This window comes from Coturnix japonica, chromosome 3, assembly GCF_054131305.1.
Source record: "Coturnix japonica strain WE chromosome 3, WE-NBRP24, whole genome shotgun sequence".
NCBI lineage: Eukaryota > Metazoa > Chordata > Aves > Galliformes > Phasianidae > Coturnix > Coturnix japonica.
Genome location: NC_140665.1, coordinates 63,159,990 through 63,181,393, shown reverse-complemented (window position 1 = coordinate 63,181,393; position 21,404 = coordinate 63,159,990). Strand labels below are relative to the sequence as shown.

General features: G+C 43.0%; 1 protein-coding gene across 1 annotated transcript; it reads left to right on the top strand.

Moving 5' to 3' along the window:
* The first annotated feature begins 1,401 nt into the window (after positions 1-1,401).
* AMD1 (adenosylmethionine decarboxylase 1) lies at positions 1,402-18,471 on the top strand. Its single transcript, XM_015858608.3, has 9 exons — positions 1,402-1,856; positions 11,372-11,458; positions 12,926-13,052; positions 13,519-13,621; positions 14,438-14,480; positions 14,574-14,718; positions 15,673-15,765; positions 15,848-16,003; positions 16,336-18,471. Exons 1-9 carry the CDS (start codon positions 1,726-1,728, stop codon positions 16,474-16,476), a joined length of 1,026 nt encoding a protein of 341 aa, XP_015714094.1. The 5' UTR covers positions 1,402-1,725; the 3' UTR covers positions 16,477-18,471.
* The last annotated feature ends 2,933 nt before the right edge of the window (positions 18,472-21,404 follow it).

Sequence of the window (21,404 nt, the reverse complement as noted above, 5' to 3'; positions counted from 1 at the left end):
CCTATCTTGGGCAGGTCAGACAGCACTTGCTAAGTGGAGCAGACAGAGCATGGTTGGCCCTTGGGAAATGCTGGAAATGATGTGCACATGATATAAGGGGTGAAGCCAAACTCTAGCCAGGGGTCAGGACATCAGAGACTCTTCCCAAGATAAGAAAAAACATGTCTGCTTGGAGCAACATCACACAGACTGCTTGAAACCAGAAGTTCCCTGCTGAAAACCAGGAACCAACATTAACAGAAAGTGGGATTTAGAATTAGCGTGGGTACAAAGATGGGAGGAATAGTATTAAGAACAAATGGGGTCTGTGCCTGTTCAGGGCTCACAACCTCTCATCCGTGGTTTCCCTAAGCACTATAAACCAATGGAATCTAGACACGTATGGAGCAAGCAGCCCTCCACTCCCCACCTGCAACTTCTCGTGCATGCCCAAGCACTCGCTCGTATTTACGCCAGCACAAGCGTGTGTGAAGCTGAGACGCCAGCGGCCTCGAGAAACCGATGCACATTAAGAACGATCACGATTCCGAGCTATTAACTACGGTTAGAATGAAATCGCCGTCATTAACGCAGATGCAGCTCGTAGCAGCCCAGCGGAGGAGGCAGCAACACGTAGTTGAGACCAGACCACCTTGTGACGGGGCCGGGTGCTTCCCGCCCGGCTGACTCACGCTGTGACTCACTCGGTCAGAGCCACCCTCTGGGGCCGCCCCCTGAGCCCAGCGCTTCTCGGCAGCGCCCATCCATCCATCCATCCATCCATCCATCCATCGGCCCTCGGCCCCCGCTGCCTGAAGGGGCGAAACGGCTTCTGCTCTCCGGCTGCTCGACAGCGGAGGTTTCCTTGCGTTACGCAGCGTTATAACGCGGGGCTTATCGTCATGGTGTTGAAAACACGTTTTAAAGGACTGCACAGCCCGGCAGCACGGCCCACGTCCCCAGAGGCCCCGTGACACGGCCGGGCGCTGAGGTAACTCCTCGCTTCCCCTCACGGAGTAACAGCGACAGCCGTCGCTTGGAGCGCCCCGAGGCTGCGCAGGCGTCCCCTTGCAGCACGCTGCTGCTTCGGCTTCCCTTCCCCGGCTCTCCCGGCTCCGGTGGCCGCCCTCAGCCCGCTATTCCGCTTAGAGGCGGCGATGTGTGGCCGGGGCCCAGCCCCGGTGCCGGCTGCCGCCTCACGCCGAGCCCCAGCCCCACGCTCCCGCTCCTCCGGGCTGAGCGGGCGGGCTGCAGTGGGCGGGGCAGAGAACCGGCATAGCTTTGACGGGCGTTCCCTTCGCCCTATCAGAAGAGAGGGAGGGCGGGCCCGAGCTGCAGCCGACCAATGGCAGGCGCCGAGCCTCGCGGCGTGCCCCCGCGATCCGGCGGACTATAAAAGCGGCGGAGTGCGCGCAGCCCGTCGCTTACACAGTATGGCCGGCGACATTAGCTAGCGCTCGCTCACCGCTCTTCTCTGTAACAGGGGAACACGGACTACAAGGAATCGCACCGCCCGCCCGCCCGCTCGGACTGTAACCCTCTCACACACGCTCGCCGCCGCGCTTAAAAAAAAAAATCTTTTTTTTCCTTTTTTTTTTTTTTTTTTTCTAAATTAATACTGAAAAAAAAAAAAGCCACAACAGCCCCAGAAAGGTAAAAACCCGCCCGGAACGGAGCGGGAGCCGGGAGGCGGCGGTGAGGCTCGCCGTTAATTTCTATGGTTGTTGGTTGCCGAGTTGTCTCACCATGAAGGAGAACGGTGCACACTTCTTCGAAGGGACCGAGAAGCTGCTGGAGGTGTGGTTCGCCCGGCAGCAGCCCGCGCCGCAGGAGCCGCACCAGAGCAAGGGGTCCGGAGACCTCCGCACCATCCCCAGGTACGGCAGCGGGCAGGGAGGGAGACAAGGAGGGAAGGGAGGAGGGCAGCGGCCCGGGCGTGGTGCTGTGGTGGTGGTTGTGGTAATGGCCGTGCGCGGGCGGACGGCGGTTGGTTCCGAGCCGTTGGTGGCGGCGGCCGCGCGCGCGCCCTGAGGCGTCGGGCCTCGCTCTCCACGTCGGTGTGACAGCGGGTCCCTCCGGCGGCCCCGCGGCGCGGTAGGCACAGGGGGGGAGCGGGGGGGGCTCCTCCCGCTGAAGTGTGGCCGGAGCCGCGGCTTACACGTGAGTTTCTTGGCGCTGCTCCCAGGCGCGCTGCATCGCTCCCTCTCTCTCTCTCTCTTTTTTTTTTTTTTCTCCCCCCATTGACAAGTTCAAGCCAATGAGAACTGGGCGCCGCGCAGGGGTGGGCCCCTGCCTGTCACCCAATGGGTATCTGAGGAATGTGCGCTTCTTTCACTGCCACCCAGCGAGGCAGGAAGAAAGGCCCCGGCCCGCACGGCTTCGGCTGCACACGTGTTCCTAAGTCGGCCTCGGGGGCAGGGAACGGCTTTCCTCCCGGGGTGGCTAAACCGGGCCCTCGGTAATGCCGCCAATGATGCTCACGGGTCACCTTGTTCAACCCTTGTTCACCCTACCGGGCGAGGTGGCCGCTGGATGGTTGTGATGTAGCTCCCCAGTGCTGTACTTCATAGGGGGAGATGCCTGGGTAGACTGGGATGCCTGTCCCTGTAGTAAGCGGTCCAACTGTAGAGCTGTTGAATATGTTAGTGTGGCACAGGCACCATGGAAGTGTCAGAAAATGGTTGTGGCAAGCCTGAAATGAAAACAAAATCTGCTTACGTGCCCTACAATGTGCCCAGGACTATGTGCAGGTTTGCAGGGAGAACGTGGTTTGCATGCACATCACAGAATTGTAGGGGTTGGAAGGGACCTCTAGAGATCATCGAGTCCAACCCCCCTGCCAAAGCAGGTTCCCTACACCACGTCACACAGGTAGGTGTCCAGGTGGGTCCTGAATATCTCCAGAGAAGGAGACTCCACCACCTCCCTGGGCAGTCTGTTCCAGATGTATTGGGTTCACACAGTTGAAAATGCTGTTTTGTTTTAGGCATGTGAGGCAAATGTGAAGGCTCCCTTTTGTAAGGTCATTGTAAGTCTAGGGAAACTGAAGTCATGGGACGGCACCCAGAGGATCTGGTGTGTGTGTGTGTGGTATATCCAGATCTACTTGTGTGTTGCTGTTAGCCAGCGGTCTTTCTTTGGGATGCTCAGAAGAGATGTTGTGATGTGTTGAATGTATGGGATATATATGGTAATGAAGGCAGCATCTCCAGTCAAAGGTGCATACTCAGCTCGTGCTATTTGTCTTTCCCTTTGTTTCAGCGTTTCTCAGCACATTTCCTTTGTAAATGTATTAGTTAGCTGTGTAAAGGTCTGAATTGCTGGTGAGCAGATAACAGCCTCCCCTAAAATAATGGGCATCCTGTGTGCATGTGTGTGTCTATGTCAGTAGCTCACAGCTACCAGAAGCTTTGTTTCTGCTACATCAGAATCAGTGTAGTACAGATGTTTGCCCTGACCTGGTGCTCCGGGGCAGTTTGTTCACGGAACTCTGACAGTTCTGGGCTCCCCAGTACAAAAAAGACAGGGATCTCTTGGAAAGAGTCCATTGGAGGGCCACAAAGATGGTGAAGGACCTGGAGCATCTCCCCTATGAGGAGAGACTTAGGGAACTGGGTCTGTTTAGCCTTGAGAAAAGAAGGCTGAGAGGGGACTTGATCCAGGTTTATAAATACCTGAGGTGTGGGAGCCATAGTGGTGAGGCTGGTCTCTTTTCAGTAGTGCGTGGGGACAGGACTAGGGGTAATGGGATGAAAGTACAGCATAGGAAGTTCTGTGTTTTTTTGAATAATACGCTTAGCATGGAAATGCTGAGATGTGATTATGTGCCTGTTATTACTTTAAGAGCTATAGCAAATATGAAGCTTCAACTTGTACAGCTGGTGTCCAGGCAACACTGGAAGAGCAAATTCTAGCTGAAAGTTTTACAGATGCTCTGAAATGTTCTGTAGGTGCTGCAGGGTTTCTGCTATATTTAACTGCTTTTAAATATGGAAACTTCCAAAAATTGGATTTTGCATTCACATGCTGGTATTGGAACCTACAGAACTTGTAGTTTAGAGATGTTCTGCTGTTGCTTTCTTCATTGACCCTTTCATGCTCTGTTTCATTTGTGATCTGAAGCTTCCATGTACAAACCAGCAAAAACCTGGTTTTTAAAGCTGCTTAATACAACTTAATGGAATTGAAGGCAAGTACAGGGGCAGCTCCTTCACACAGTTTAGATATGGCCATAACATTTTAATAGGTTAGATACAAACTGCTAACTATTGAACATGTGGCCTTTAACACCGTTTCAGAATGGGGAGGGAGCTTTGAAGGCACCTGTGTTAATTGGGTCTTAATACACGATGCTGATTGAAGCTGTCTACCTATTTTGGTAGGAAGGTGTGACATCTGAGATGTGCTGTTAAACTGCGTGTAGGGATAATGAACAGTGATAATATGTTGCTAGCATGAAACAAAGTTTTGTTAACAACCTTCTTGAGAAATGTTGGACCTAAATTATCTTCACTACAGTTGATAGATGCAAATGAGAACATTCCAAACGCGTTGTACCCTGCTATGCTAATTCCATGAAGGCAATTGAATAAGCCAGTTTGAATCAAAGCTGAAGCTGTAGAACAATAGCTAAATTAAAGTCAGGTTGCCAACCAGTTGAGCTCGCCTTTTGTATTGTACCTGCTTAGTAGTGAAATGCCAGCCATTCATCTGCTGAATGACTAAGCTGGCATTCAAAGCCAGAAATGTCCATGCTGTGTGCCCTTGCTGGGGACCAGATAGTTTGAAGTCTTTGGATATTGCCAGCTGCTAAGGAAAAGGTTCAAGAACTGGTCAATGAAGAAGTTATATCTTTTTCTCCTTTGGGCAAGGCTGTTTTTAGATAAAAATAGATAATAGTCTTGTGTGGGTTGGAAGGGACCTTAGAGATCATTGAGTCCAACCCCCGGGATTCAAGCCTCCTGTGTAGCAGAGCGGCACTTCTACCACTTGCACCACAGGGGGGATTCGAACCCGGGCCTCCGGTGTTGCAATGTGGCATTCTTACCATGTAATAGTTACTGACGTGAAATTTATTGTTCTAATACCTTCAGTTAAGAGTCCCAGCTGAAAACTAGAAGGAAAATGAATTAACACAGGCTTTAATTTGTTGAGGTGTGGGGGCTTTTTCTTTGTCTGCCAATCAGTTCTGCAAAAAGGTCCTGAACTTGAAATAATGACAAGCATCTGGAGCTGCCTGCCCCGCTCACACTGAGCAATGGAATGAAGTTAACGTTTCTGTGGCTTTAGTCATTTGCGTTAACTTGGTGCATGTTCTCACTGTGCTATGGAAAGCACGTTTGTTAAAAATAGTCTTTAAGTATAAAAATGAGCTTTTGCTGAAAACATGATGACTGTGCTGTGAGTGGAATTCTGTGGTGACTGAGGAGCATTTTCACTGTCCCCACAGCACAGAAAGCGGCTTATGCCTTCAGATGAGAATGCAGCTGTTTTCTACCTCTGGGCTTCCTGTGTTCTTGAATGTGCACAAGTTTGAAGCCATAGGTGAAGGATTGGTACAAGTGCCGCTCTGCTACACAGGAGGCTCGAATTCCGGGGGTTGGACTCGATGATCTCTAAGGTTCCTTCCAACCCACACGAGACTGTGATTCTAGTATTTAGGAGTCCATCTCTCAAGCATTCAAAAGATCGAGATGATACTTATTTATGAACCTTTAATTTGTATGTATTTGGACACAAGATAAGAAACCGGAGAAAGAGCAGTGCAGTCATGAGCAATGTGGGATGATACCGATCCCATGCAATTCTCAGCCTATGCCAGATGAGAACTGCTAAGCAACAGCAAAGGCAAGCAGCTGATACAAGTCCTGTAAATACTTGCTTTGTACTACACCCTGTAGCCTGAGTCGACTCCCACGGTCCTGCAGAATGTGGTGGTGTTATTGCATGCTCCTTCAAACTACAAAGGTGTGGGAAGGCTGGGCTGGGAGCCTCCTTTGCTCTTACTCCTGGGAGACTGCACAAGTGTAGCACCGCTGCCTATGGCACCTGATGTGGGCAGCGACAGGGGAGGCAGGGTTGTACAGGGAGGTAAGGTTCTGTCTCTGCTCTTTGAGTTTATTTCATGTGGATGTAAAAGATAATCTGGAGAACTTTACCTAAGAATTCAGTCTTCCTCTATTGCAGACTAGTTCAGAATGGCAGATAAAATATTTGCTCGTAACTCTTAGTTAAAGAATAGCTTCACACAAAGAAAACAAGGCAAGCCCTTTTATACTCACTGTTACTGTGATATTGCTTGCAGAATGCTGAGACTTTCATTAAAGGTGACTGGATATTTTCGTACCTTACTGCTGAAACTTCAGGATTTGGTTAGTTACTTTCTGTCATAAGCCACTTCATAAACCTCTTTAAACTTGTGGCTACTGGTCTGTTCTTGAAATGACTATCCTAATGACTGTTTATTCAGCCAGGAGAGCAGGAAGGCTTGATGCTTATGGCAGACAGTCGCTGTCTTACAGTGTGTTCCTTCTGGAGAAGGTTAGACTCAAACTTGCCGTAAAGGTTGCATGCAAGACTTCTGTTGAAGTCCTAATGTGCTCATCAGGGCTGAAACGTCTTGGGTGTCAGGTATGTGTTATCCATTGATGTAACAGGCAAAGGAATGTCCCTCAAATATCTCTGGAGGTGAAGTATGAAGTCAGCATTCCTTGTATACTGTTGCTGTAGCAACAGTAATAAGGGAACTGTGACCGTAGCAATACACAGCATTTAAAAAGTATGTGGCCTCTTTTGTGCCATGGCTGGAATATCTTAAGAGTCTTTTGGGAATTATTATCTTTACTAGTTGGCTCAGGATCTTCTAGCTAAAAGCCTGTGCTGTAATTGCTTGTGATGTGGGTGTGACTTCCTATTCAGGTACTTGCCTTTCACTCAGGTTTGTGTATGTCCTTGGAAAGGTTTTAGGCTTAAGATAAGGGAAAAGTATGGAGTTTTTGTGTATCTGTTTTCAAAACCACATAGAAGGGGTGTGGGTTTTGTGTGCTCCACAGATACCGTGGAAGTTACCATGTTGGAAGTGCTTTGAGTATACGTGAGTCAAGGAAATCTATATTCTATAAGCTAAATTATAATTTTAATAAGAATTAATATGCATCTGTCATTCTGCAGGGAAGAAACACATGAACTGCTGAGAGATGCTTTAGGAAGCTTGTGATTTGAGTAGTTGGCGTTTACCGCTTCTACCTGTTTCAGAATAGTTTGAAGTGATATTGTAGCTCTGCCCCTGGTATTCAGTCAGCATCTCTAACTGTGCATTGGTGGCTTGGTCTGGGCACTACACTTACCCATGGTCTGGATCAGGGTGCTGACAGGATACTGCCTGCTCAACTGTGCTGTGTTAATGAGGTGAATATTTAGGAGGTAACAGCTGGAGGGAATGAAAGTGATCAGTCCATAGCTCAATACTTGATTTTAAGCAAGGTCTTAACAATCAAGAGCAAGGTAAAATTGGTTATTACTTTGATTGCTACACACCTGTCGGTTGTCTTGTTTTTAATGAGTAGCTGTGCAAGTGTGTGTGTATATATGTATATACACACACACATTTAAGATGCACATTGCTTGCCTATTGGAGAAGATTTTGACCTTCAGTGGGTGTCTGCTGTTCGATAATTAAGATCCAGGATTTGATCACTTTGGAATGGGTAATACTGACTTTACATAACAATGAGTTGTTGGTCTCAGATGATTTTGTCGCTTTGGACTTGCAGTGGATGGAAGCCTGCTACAGAAATCACTTGGATATCAATGTTACTCAAGTATCAGCTTCTAATGTGCTTAGCTCCTTTATGGGGAGGTTGGCTCATGTCATGTTCAAGTCTTTCACAGTTATTAACTTTAAGGTTTTTTGTTTCTCAGAATACAGTGACATTGAGCGTGATACATGCACTGATAATATTGAAAGGCATCTCTTAATTTTTGCTTCCATGCTAAGTGTACGGAGAACACATTGTCTCTTAGCTGAAACTCTTGAATAATTCTGCAGATTAAAGGAAAAGTTTGTTTTAATAAACTTAGACTATGTGGTACAAAGAGATCCCAATTCTTTTCTAGCTCTGTTTAAAACAATGAAAAATGTCAAATAAAAAGGTCATTGTGTTCAAGTAGATTATATAGGGATCAAATCCAGCATGTTAGTGGGGTGGCCTTTCTGTAGTTGCTTCCTGCACTTAGCTTTAACGTGCATATAGATAAGGTGAATATCTCCATAAAACTTCACGATGTGGCCAAGTCTCATCCTGGCTCCTGCAACCCTTTGTTAATTTTATGTGTGTTTCTCGATCAAGGTTGACATCTTGTGTATTCCTCAATTTGTGGACTTTCTCTTTCTTGATTCTACCTTAATCAGAACATCTAGAAAACTCCATTTCTGTAAAAGCTGAATGCACAAACACTTAGCACATGGTTAGCTGTGCTTTCTGTAGTTGCAAAGCTTTAATAGATTTTAAATAAGATGTTGTACCACTGCAGTTGACACTGCAGTACCAAAATGCTGACTATCGTATTAGCTTAAGTAGGGACTTCCTTTGCATGGTTTGCTTTGGATTCAGTGTGCAACTCTGTATTGATGCTGTATCAATCCCTCATTGCTGTGCTCTTGAACCTCAAAATTGTTGCATCTTCCTCCACTAATATGATTGAGACGTAAGGGAGCTATTTTTCTGAAGTGGCCATTGCTGCAGTACCGTGATATTTAGAAAATTCTTATTTGCATGCACAATGCTGAGACTTTAACCAGCTAAGGAGCCACTGAAGTCAGAGTTTTATACTTTGGCAGTGTCTGAGATACATGCAGGTCCATTAAGTACAAGTACAAAATCTTATCTGTGGTAGTGTATGAGTAGAATTATAGCAGAATTGGGCAGTTTAAGAGATCCAGGCCTCAGCTTTCACAAATGCTGTTAGACTTCTAAGTGCTGTTTCGTCAGGGACAGATAGGACATAAGCAGGAGTGCTGCTGGGATGATTTGGAGTTATTCTGCAATAGCAAATACAATGAACACATCACCTAGTTCAGTTTACAAGAAGAGTACAGTAAGATGGTACAGGAAAGATACTAAAGCTGGCGAACATATGCAGGTACGCTGTAGCTTCAAGATGACTAAATCCTGAAGTCCTCACCAAAATAGCCTGGTTGTCCAGGACAATATTAATAAAGTTTGACTTCACAGTTTCACTCTTAGCACTTACCTGGTTGCTCAAAGATGAAAAGAGACTGGTTGCATTTTCATACACAGCCCATAGTATGGCGTGGAGTTCAGTGTATCAGTGAAGTCAAAATGGGCTCATCAGTTCCATCTGCAGATTTGAGCAGTCTGTGCTGTCCTGTCGCTGAAGAGAATTTCATCAGGGTTCACTAACTGGAATGGTAGGGAAAAATCCACTTTGAATATCTGGATCATTAAAAATTGAATTTCATCAAGTTCATCAGGTGTGTGTCTAATCATGAGGGATTTCAAGATGAAGAGGATTCGTTTAAAGTCATTTCCTCATAGTTTCACTCTTTCAAAAAGGATACGGTCTGTAAGCTAAGCATGTTCTGGTTTAGTTCAGTGCAGACTATAATTGGGAAAAAAAAATCCTCAAGGAGCAAAGGTGCAGAATTCAGTTTAGGAGATGTCCTCAAGTGAGGGAGAAATGAGAGGCATTTATTTACTGGGGTGCTTAGGAAGCAAAGAGCATCTGGACTACAGCTGGGTGATAGGAGAACCTAAAGTTCAGCTTTGCATTGAAGTTTCACTTCAGCAAATCTACTACTTTTTTTTCCCCCTTAAGGGGAAAGATTTGGAGCTGCTGGAACAGCGCTGCTGCTAGAACTAACAGTGAGTGCTTTGTCCTGAAGCACAGCCATCAAGCTTTAGCAGTGCCAAAGGGGAAGAAGGTCTGACCCCTGGGGATTAGGCTGACAGTTAATAGGGACAGCTGAGCTCATCTGGGAGCTTGTGTGGTGACTGGATGAAATAGTGTTTCTTTCAGTCCTCCAGCTGTGGAGAGTTCTCTACCCTTCACCAGCTGGTAAAGGTCTGGGTCTTAGTTCTCATAGTTGCTTCAGCTCCATAACCTGGTGGGTAACTTTACTATATATTGGGGTTAGTAAATTCCTTAGCTCATAGCAGGATCCAGCACAAACCTACAGTTTGAATATGCTGTGGGAAGGGAGAAATGGGAAGCTGTGACCACTTTGTAGTTTTGCAACCTTGGGAAGTTGTATCTGTTCGGTAGCAAATTTTACGGCTGTATTGGATTCTTCTAATAGACAAAAGACTGAAATGACAGAATAGTTAAGGGTTGTTTTTTTTCTTAGTCTGTAACTTCTCGTGAGTGCTTAGAAATTCTTTTGCTTCATTTGTGCCTTTTGAATTTTCAGCTTGTTAGTAGAATTTCTCACAGAATAAGTAATGGCAATCAAGAGTTGATACGCACCGTCATAGTGAAATGTAGCAAATGTTGAATCTACATCATCTTCTAGAAGTAAAAGGAATTCTGTTATCCAGATTGATCAAAGAGGAATTCAGGCCATTAAGATGTAGTATTTCTTAGGGCTGGTTTTCATTCGAGTTATCAACTTGATTCTAAGTTGAACAAATGTAACCTTTTAATGATAACGTACTGTTGTATTACTCAGATGGCTACCACTGGCTTCTGTAATTGGAAGTATGTGAAGATTCAACTTAAAGCATACACTTTCAACATCCAATTTTCTCCTTTTCCTACATGGAGGATGTGATGTTTAACCTGCTGTAGCAAAATTGCTAAGTCATGGTCTTAAACAGAGATTGAGCACCTGGTGGAAGGCAGGGCCAACCCAGGGGAGCTCGGGTGTATGCTTTGCACTTGACTGCAAGTGGGGGAGCTGGAATCTTCTCCCTTGGGGACCTCATTTAAGGGTTGCCAGTGAAGGGGAGGAGGGTATCTTACTGGAGGTCCCAGCCCACCTGAGGCTTTCCAAAGGTAAACAGCTCTTTTCCTTCATTTGCTGCATTTAGGCTTGTTCTCCTTTGCTGTAGCCAAAGACTTTGCCACCCTGCTATTATCATCCCATTATAGCATTATACCTGCCTTGTTAGAGGCTTGGCACTGTTGTTTGTTAGCTGCACTCATGCAGCAGGTTATGCTAGTGGTTCCTGTGGAAAACTCAGATTTTGCCATTGAGATCTAAGAATTGAATAGCGCTTCTATTGGGTTTGTGGTTCCTCCATGAAGAGTTGCTGGATCTGAGAGCATGAAAGGGGATTAGGACAGTTACAATCCTTTTTATGGTATTTTTTTATCTGGTGTTTCAGAAGGTTCCAGCTTGACCTGTTTTGACTTTGCTCTGATTTTGTTACAGGATTGAGTGGGACAAACTTCTGGAGAATGTGCATTGTTTGATCATAAGTGTGACAAAAACTGACAAGCAGGAAGCTTATGTACTCAGGTAAGCCTGTTATAGCTGCTGCTTAGGGTGCTCAATAGGTAAAATTGTTAAAGCTGTTGAGAAGTGATGTTTGGCTGATAATCCAATCTTGGGTTAAGATCCTGTCATTATTAGCTTCAACTTGCAAAGGCCTCCTAATCATAGTGCTATCGTGCTTCTGTTCAGTAGCAGGAATGCTATTGTGATTATTAGTGTGCTTAGTTTTTACTTGCTGTGGCATTTGTGTACCTGATGTGGATTTTTATCCTGGGGTAAGTAAGCGTCCCCAATTAAAAAATTATTCAGATGTTAGGAACACTTCAACAAGACAGTGCATGTAAGTGTGAGCTTTAGGTCAACAAAAACTAGCAATAAATTGGCTTTAAAGACAGATGATGCATTACCACAAAGGATACTTGTAAAAATGCGTCTTTCCTGGAATCTTGGGATTTCGGCCTCGCACAGCAGTTGGTCTTTTGCCATATGGTTTTCATCTTGAAAATACTTTCATGCTTTTTTTTTCCCTACATGAACTTGTCAGACACATTTACATTCTCTGCCTTACTTCAAATTACAAAATCTGAAGCTTTCGTACTCTGAAAGGCTGCCTGGAAAGGAAGGTTGGGTTAAGAGCAAACTAGTCAAAAACTGTGCTGAAGTCTTTACCTGCAAGCTCTGTATTTAAAAATTAAATGCTGAAAAAACTCCTATATCCTGGGTAAAATACAACCTTTACTTTGTATTCTTAAACAGCACACTCAGCTGAGTTAAAGCTATTCAAGCTAGATTTGTCCTCTTCATTTATTTGCTGAGGAAGTACTTGCTATACACTTCTAAGTATTTTGGATGTAGTATCAGTGCTAATCTTCAATTTGGTGGGCTTGTAGTTCTGTATCTGGCTTAAAGAAGTCAACAGTATGTAAACTTTATCCTCTGCATGAGGCATATCATAGAACTGTAGTTATAACCCGTGATTTCCTCTTTCTGTGGATAGGTGCTGATTTATCACTTCCCTAGTAGTCAGATTGTTTAGAAGATACAGCCAGACATAGTATTAATTCCTGTAAGGATTTTGCTTTTCTCTGGGCTGACTTTCTTGATAGTTTTCTTTCAGCTGAGGTCAGACTTTTGATGTTTGACTCCATTTTGCAGCTAGATTAAGAAACTGCTTGTCTGTTGTGTACCCATTTCTCAGCACCTGTGATTCTTGAGTAGATTGAGGGCATGTCATGCATGTAGCTCTTTTCCTGCAGGGTAGTAGCATGTAATATTATGCAGGTAGAGCAAGTAATTGTTTCAGGAAGTCATAGCAGCTCTCATATGTTTGCTAAAGTTTGTTGATTTGATCAATTTGCCAAGCATGTTGACATCTTGTGTACTGATTGTTGTTTGCAATAATGCATGTGGTTGGGGTTAGGAACCAAAACCTAACCCTTGTCTCCTGCTTTGTATTAAGTGTTTAATGTATTTTTCTCATCACTTTTACAGTGAGAGTAGCATGTTTGTCTCCAAGAGACGTTTCATTTTGAAGACGTGTGGTACCACCCTCTTACTGCAAGCACTGGTTCCCCTGTTGGAGCTTGCTAGGGAGTACAGTGGGTTTGACTCAATTCAGGTAAGGTGCTGAAAATGCATCTCCTTTAAAATAGGCAGCAAGCCTCTTATTAATATTTCAAAATCGTTTTGTATTTATTTCAAACATTTCTTAGTTGTTTGCTTCCTAGATGAAGTTATATGACTGTTTGCTCTGCTATGGAATTTGGCCTTCTATTTGCCTTTTAAAGATCACTGCCTTATAAATGCTACTGTGCAGAGTTAAGGTTACTTAAAGGTGAAGAACTTTCTTGCCTGTGTAGTCAACGCTGGAATAATTGAATTTTTTTTTGTAGAAAACCAATTCAGAAATAAGCTCTGTCCTGTAGCTTACTAATGAAGCTAGAAATAAACATATGGCTGGCAGCATTTTTGATGTGGAGAAGTCATGTCCTGTGAAAGCTTATACTAAATTTTCTGAATTGCTTCTAGGTTTTTAGGTTGTAGGCAGATATATTTGACATCTAATGTATTTTTATTTTTTTCAGAGCTTCTTTTATTCACGTAAGAATTTCATGAAGCCTTCCCACCAGGAGTACCCACATAGGAATTTCCAGGAAGAAGTGGAGTTTCTTAATGAAATTTTCCCAAGTAAGCATATGAAACTACAGTGAGGTTGCACAGCTTGTGTGAGGTGTTGATATGAAGTGAGAAGCAACAAGTGGCATGATAATACATAGCCTTTTGAGGCCATTCATTTAGCACATCTTGCAGTTCTGCATCTGGAGCAAGCTTCAACAGCATGCAAATAAAAGAGCTATAAAGAATTTCCTGATACTCACTTACCAAGATCAAACTTGAAATCTCCTTGGCTTGGCACGTAGCACCTTCTCTTAACTGATGATATTCAGGATTAGAGTAAATAAGTCTTCAAAATCCAGCTCTCACAGACTCTGAAAGCCTCACTGCAGTTGTGCAGTACTGCAGAGTAGTAATGTAACAGCCAATACAGTGAAGAAAAAATGTAAGCTGTTCGGAAGAGTCACTGTACTGCATTAAAGATTTAATTTGAACATTTTACTAAATGAAATCTAAAGCCTGGAACTTTGATTTTTAACTACTGGCAGAAAAAGTTATTGAGAGAACATGGAATCTGTAGTGCTGAGTGTTCAGCAAATAGAAGCATGGAAGTCTTGCTTATCTGTATGTGCACAGTTAATGCTATAATGTGAACTGCCTGCTAAGTAGGCTCCAAACTGGGTCCTCAGACCAGCCAAAGGAGCCAGTTTTTCTGCCTATTGGCTTAATACTTCTGAAGTTAAATGCCTACTAATTTGATACAAGTGGTTAGCTGTATCAATGATGTGGTGTGTTGTGAGAGGCGCTATCCTTAAATGTGAAGTGATGTCAGTATTATGTAAGCTATCCACTGTCATATGTTAACTGGAGCCTTTTTGTCTTGACTAGATGGAGCAGCTTATTGCATGGGACGGATGAATTCTGATTGCTGGTTTGTATTACAAGAATTTGAATTTCTTTGGGGCTCACAGCTGTACTTGGTGCTGATAATACTTATTACATAAGTGATTTCTATCATACATAGGTACCTGTACACCCTGGATTTCCCAGAGAGTCGGATATCCAATCAGCCTGATCAGACACTGGAAATTCTGATGAGTGAGCTTGACCCAGTAGTTATGGACCAGTTCTACATGAAAGATGGTGTTACTGCAAATGATGTCACTCGTGTATGTTTGCTTGAAAACTAAATAGTTTGGGGGTGGTGGAATTTAGGCAGTGCTTTACTTGTATTTACAATCTTTGTGTTGGGAAAGGTCTTAAAATCAGGTTAATGCTTTGGAACTTTGGTGTGGTGGTCAAATGGCCCTCACTTTAATCAATGGGAAAAAGCAATTTGTAGTGCTTTGGGTGACTAGAAGTTTCCTCCTCTGGAGGATGGAAAAATAGGCATAGAAATGTGATGGAGTAGAATGAAAGTGACAAGAAAATAAGACTTAAACTAAAGATTAGGAATAGCAAAGGTATCTAGCTATTAAAGTTACAGATAAATCACAAAGTTCTTTGGGTGGTTTTGAGTATAGCAGTGGGGAGAGATTAAGGTCTAAGCATAACCTGATGGTTTTGGCTCCTTTCCTTGATATATTTTTTTTCCAAATGAGTAATTCCTGTGATGTGAACAAATTCCACTGATAAAATACACCAACTTCATCTTGTTTTGTGCTCTTAAGTTTTGATTCTCACTATCATATTTGCTGTAGAAATCTTTCTGTGGTTCAGGTACTGTGAGGGGAATCCCTTGGATTCTGCTTTTTTCATGGAGTAGAAGGAGGTACTACACACTCCAGAATTAATGTATCCACAGAATGAAGGCTGTTTACTGGTTGGTTAGAAGCTCCATTTTCCATTTTAGTAGCAGATGCAGTTATGCACTGTAATTCTAAGTTGCACCTTCTTGCTGCTATGAAGTTTGGTTCTCTAAGTGTCAAGTATGCAATAACTTGTATACAGCTCAGTGCTTACTAGATAAGTGACAAGATACAAAGCAAGTTTACCTGCAGTGATACATAATGTCAAACTGATCTGTTATGTGAAGAATTCTGGTGTCCTGATTCTAAATTGATCTTCATTCTGAGTTAAACAAACAAGCTTATAGCGATGTGTGATTTCAACTTCTCTTTCAGATGAGTGGAATTCGTGACCTGATACCAGGTTCTGTTATTGATGCTACAATGTTCAATCCTTGTGGGTATTCAATGAATGGGATGAAATCGGATGTAAGTTTCTCATTTGCTTATCTTAACATAAATTTTCAGTTTTGCTTGTTTTGTGATAACAACTTTTTCTTTTGTTTTTCAGGGAACTTACTGGACTATTCACATCACTCCAGAACCAGAATTCTCTTACGTTAGTTTTGAAACAAACATAAGTCAAACTTCTTATGATGACCTGATTAGAAAAGTTGTAGAGGTTTTCAAGCCAGGAAAATTTGTAACAACCCTCTTTGTTAATCAGGTGAGTCCCCATGCAGTAGTTTGTTTGCTCCTGAAATGCATATAGCCACAAAGCACAGTGCTGGAGATGATTTTACTGGGGCACTAGTATTATCTAGTTGCCTCTACTTTTGTATGGTAAAAGTGCTGGTGGTGATGCTGTCAGCAAATGATTCATGAACAAACAGTACCCTACATAAGGAGAAGAATGGTTGCTTGGGGCTCAAACTTTGAGCAGCTGTCATACAAGAGCTTAAAACATGTTAGATGTCACAAGAACTCGTGAATGCATATTGTGCTAGTCTATCTTTTAATGCGAAGTGTAAAAAGTAAACTTCCCATTTTGTTTTCTAGAGCTCTAAATGTCGCACAGTGTTTTCTTCTGCTCAGAAGATCGAAGGGTTTAAACGTCTTGATCACCAGATTGCTCAGTTCAGTGATTACAATTTTGTTTTTACCAGTTTTACGAAGAATCGCCAGCAACAGCACAGTTGATTAAGAATGAAGAAAAAGCGCAAAAAGAGATCCCATAGAGAAGGTGGTGGTTGCTTTCTAGTTAATGATTCAGGGGGCCATGCTTTCCACTCCCACCACCTTGTAGCTGTGGAAAGCCCTAGGTGTAATCATAGTATAACCATTTTGAATTGTATGCATTATTATATCAAGGAGTTAGATATCTTGCATGAATGCTCTCTTCTGTGTTTAGGTACTCTATGCCACTCTTGCTGTGAAATTGAAGTGCATGTAGAAAAATCTTACTGTATGGAACTTAACAACACTTGTAAAAATGATTCAGGTAGAATTACACACAGTGTAGTTTTTCTCCAGGTATCGCCAAAAATTTCCCACAGACAAGGCTTTCGTCCTCACTAGGCTTCAACCTCAACCTACTCACCGGGAAAGTTCTTTGTTAAATTGTCATTGATTTTTCATCTATGTTGTGACTTCAGTCTAAAATGAATTTTGACAAACTTGTACGATTTCTAATGAAACTGATTCCTAAGTAACACTTTTGTGTTTGGAGAAAGTTCTTAAAAACAGTTAAAAATTGTTTTGCTACTACAGGTGGTGGTTGACTTATTTTTTTTCATCAGACTGACTTTTCACGCTCTAAATAAGTTTATAGGAATCTGTTCAGCTATACTGTAGCGCTGGGCTAATGCACTGGTCTTTCACCTCTAGACATTTGGGTACAGGTACTAATGCAGGTTGAACTTTGTCTTAGCTTAACGCTGGTATTTATCTGTCCACATCCCTAAGCTGTCACATTGCTACACAGTGACAGAGTTTGGAAAAGGTCAGACTTGATGGGGGAGAGCTAAGTCAGGATCCAAGTGCTTTGGCATAGTTGTGTGACAGCTTTGCAAAGTGCAAGTTGGTGTTGGCACCAGACATCTTCTTTCCTAATCACCAGTTATGACTAAAAAGCTGGTGCTCCTGAGCACTGGCAGGTAGGCCTAACAAAGGAGTGGGATTTGCCAGGCTGGCGTGTTGATTGGTTTGGGTTCTTCTCAGTAAAACGTTTGAGCTACCACTTCTGACTGTAAAGAGTGCTTCTACACTGGTTCAGTGTCACTTCATTTCGTTGTTCCAAAAACAAAGCTAATGCCTTTATCTTGTGACAGTCCTGTGACCTTGTTGTGCACGTGACTTATGTTGTATTTGAGTGTTGTGACCTCATCTGTTTTTTCCTCCTAATTTCTATGGTGGTTCCTCTTACTGTGACTGGAGGGCATTCAGTGGAGGCATAGAACAAGAGCTGTCTAGCACACCTCGGCAGACAGAAGTGAAGTAGAACACTATTCATAGAACATGAATAAGTGTGTAATTCAAAGTCACATTAATGGGTATCGACTAAACTGCAGACTTTTAAAAAGCTGGGAGACTTTCAGCTGTGTTTGCAAATACTCGGATCTTAACAGCTGTGAGACCAGCACATTAATTAAGAACCTGGGTTTTTCTTTCCTCTTGTCCTTGCAATGTTTTGACTTTCTGGTTTGATGCAATGTTTTTTGTTTTGTTCCTTCCGTATTTATAAATGAAGCAGCTTTTTAGTGCTTCTAAACTGAAGTCTGCTTGGTTAGAAACCAAGTGGTTGGAACACTCTTTTTTTATTTTAAATGTATTGTTGATGTTCTTTACCAATGTCATCAAGTACATGCTGTAAATGGCACTAATGCTTCTTGGTGTTAATACTGAGGACCAATATTTCAGTGGTTTTTGTTCTTAGATGTTGTCCCAACTGCTCTGACATCTGGCTTGAGGTCCTTTGAGTTTCCTTTTCAAGTAATACTGAAATACACATTTTATAAATAGAAGCATAAGCCTTGGCTATAAAAATGAAAGCTGTTGAATGGATTATTGAACTATCTGGGGTGATCAGGATGGGGGGGAGTATGGTGTTCATAATTTCTGTGGTGTTAGACTTTGATCATTTAAAAATATCTGTACCACAACTTAATGCTTCAATAAAAGTTTGCTTAAATTGTTTGTAGTGATGATCCAGCAGTTCTGCCCCATGCGCTCCCATGCTTTTTGGTACCAGTTGATTTAATTTTGAAATAGATTTATGTATTCCTCATCCTGAATTCCTTGGCTGAATTCACGTGTCTCTTTAGGGGGGATGCCTTTCAACTGTTTATGTCAGTAGCTTAAAATGAGGTAGCGTATCCAAGGAAGCCAAATTAAAGCGTTAAGCTGCTCTTGAGGCTACAAATGCCTACATGAATACAAAAAATTGAGATTTGTCATAATCAAATCTGTATTTCTTTTTTCCTTGGCATTAAATATTTAAAATATTGCTCTGATTTTAAGCCTACTCTTGCTTCTGCTGGTTTTATGCAACTAACCTTGGCGTGTATTTATTGTATTTAAGCTTAGACTGACTTTAAGAGTTCAAGGTGAAACTTGCCTCTTAAGATGAAGTAGGCATGTACTAATCCGGATAGTGAACTAGATGGGGAAAGTAGTGGTTACCAGTCTTATTGCTAAGCTGAGGCAGCAAGCATCCGTGGAACTTCCAGGTTGTTTGTGAGCAGTTCTGTAGAAATAGCATCTTCACTTTTGCCTTACAGAGCTCTAGTGGTGCTGATACCCATAACAATTGCCTTGATAGAGGGTATGTGTGCAGCAGTGATGACCTGAGAACCTTTGAACTGTCCATGTCTGAATCTAGTATTCATATGTTACCCAGAACCTGTTCTTTCATACCAGATTTCTCTGATTGTGCTTTGAATGTGGAATGGTAACTTCAGGTTATTCTTGAGCGTTCAACACTGTTTAAAATGCATAACTAAGTTTCTTGAATTAAAAGAAGAAAATCCACGTTACAGCATTAAGAAATTGTCTAATTTAGAGCAGTCTGCTGTGACAAATTAGCAGTAAGGTAGCCCTGAAGAACAGCTTTCCAGACTGACCTTTACAAAGGTAAATATCCACCTTAAGCAATTGATGTTTCTCTGTTTTGGCTCATTTTACCTCAAGTTTCCAGGTTTCCCACAAGAACAGTACTGGTCCCTACCGCTGCTCACTGAGCAGCTATTGCCCAGAGAGGTCATGGATGCCCCCATCCCTGGAGGTATTCAAGGCCAGGTTGGATGGGGACTGGGACAGCCTGGTCTGGGATTAGATACAGAGGTTGGCGACCTTGCCTGCTGCAGGGGAGCTGGAGCTTGATGATCCCTGAGTTCCCTTCCAACCCAAACCATTCTTTGATTCTATGTGGATGTTGACACATTAACTGCAATTCTTCAGATGTGACCATCCAGCAACTTCTTATCAAGCAAACAGTCTGTCCATCAAATCCATGTCTCCTTAAATTAGAGATAAGGATCCAAAGTAGGTGGCGGTCTTGTCCTCTATTACTATCAGTGTCTTAGAAGGACATCAAGTTAGGCAGGTGATTTGCCCTTTGTGAAACCATGTTGGCTGGCACCAATCACTCCCCTGCTTTAACACAGTTTCCATGAGTATCTGCTCCAAAATCATACCAGGCACAGAGGTGACTCATACTGACAGTTCCTAGTGCCCCTGGTTTTCTTTTTTTTTTTTTTCTTTTTTTTTTTTTTAATAAATGTAGGTTGTTCCCCCTTTCCAGTCACTATGGACTCTGCCAGACTAAGGGTATTTCAAGTACAATGGATAACAGCAACAGCAACTGGCAGAGCCACTTCCCTCAAGAGTGTGGGATACGTCTCCTGAGGTCCTATGGACTTTAGGTTCCATAGGCAGAAATACATATTCAAATGGGTATTAAAAGCCACCCAGTTTTATTCTAAGGCTTCCATCTGAATGCTCTTGCTGAAGAGATTGACTTTTCTCTAGTACTTAATGCAGAGTGGCTCTAGGACTGGATACTGGCCATCAGTGTAACTTTGTTATGGTGCAGTATTACCTACTGGCAAATGCTAAAGGGTTCAGCTCTTCTGAAGCTTCCCACCTGGGCTGATACAAAACCAATTTGCCCTGTGATGGTCCTAAAGCAATGCCACCAGTGTCTGAAGGCACAAGGTTTGGAAATGCTGGGATCTTCTCCAGAACTGAAGTGTTCTCCCAGGCTGTACAGCCAGAAACTTAGAGGTGGAAAAAATTACTTCCAAATCCATTATACATAATCTAAAGCCTGCTGAAGTGTTAAAGCAAAGCCTGCAGCCAAGGCCTAGAAATAACAGGATGGTTTAGCAACACCCTGTTAAGTTTCCATGCAACAACAGTAATGATGATTCAGTAGAAAAGTTAATGAACAATAGAAGAGCTGCTCTGACTTGGCTATAGGAAGCTAAGCAAACAGGATTCATGTTTCAGGAATGCCAAGAATGTACCTGCCTCTTAAAGACATCCAAACCCTTGGAAGACAAAACTGTCATTAGAAAGCTGAGACTGAAAATTAGTTCAATTTGACTTTCAATTATGAGTTCATCTCAAGATTATTATTGCTCTTGTGATGTTTCATCCAGTTGCATTTCATATGGTGGAGTCTGAGGGGTGTTGAAAATCACTCAGGTAAAAGCCATAAAGAGCACCAACCACACCCTCAGGTGTATGCACAGATCTCTGCCTCCTGTTTTTCTGCTGCTGTTTGGGCAGGAATGAGAGCTCTCCAAGTGGGCTGCTTAAGATGATGTGCTCTGGGCCCAGAAAAGCATCTGTTCTCGATGATGAGTTACAGAAGTAGTCACCTCTTGTTTGTAGCTTCCTAAATGGTTTGTTCTAAGGTGAAGCTTTAACTGTGGGTACAGTGCTTGATCTCACTGATCAACAGTTGAGAGAATGTGGCTTCTATCCATCTTCAGTTTCCAATATTCCTGAGAACAAGCAGATGGAGGCAGAACATGATATGATGGTTGCTACCTCCAACCAACTTCGTATCTGCAATCAGAAATTACATTTATCTATGTAAGCTTCATGAAGCAAACCCTGTTATA

Excerpts from the sequence above, each read along its gene's own strand:
- AMD1 (XM_015858608.3), top strand. The coding sequence starts at position 1,726 with ATGAAGGAGAACGGTGCACACTTCTTCGAAGGGACCGAGAAGCTGCTG. Across the intron at positions 1,857-11,371 it reads GACCTCCGCACCATCCCCAG|GATTGAGTGGGACAAACTTC; the intron begins GTACGGCAGCGG and ends ATTTTGTTACAG. Across the intron at positions 13,622-14,437 it reads TCTTAATGAAATTTTCCCAA|ATGGAGCAGCTTATTGCATG; the intron begins GTAAGCATATGA and ends TGTCTTGACTAG.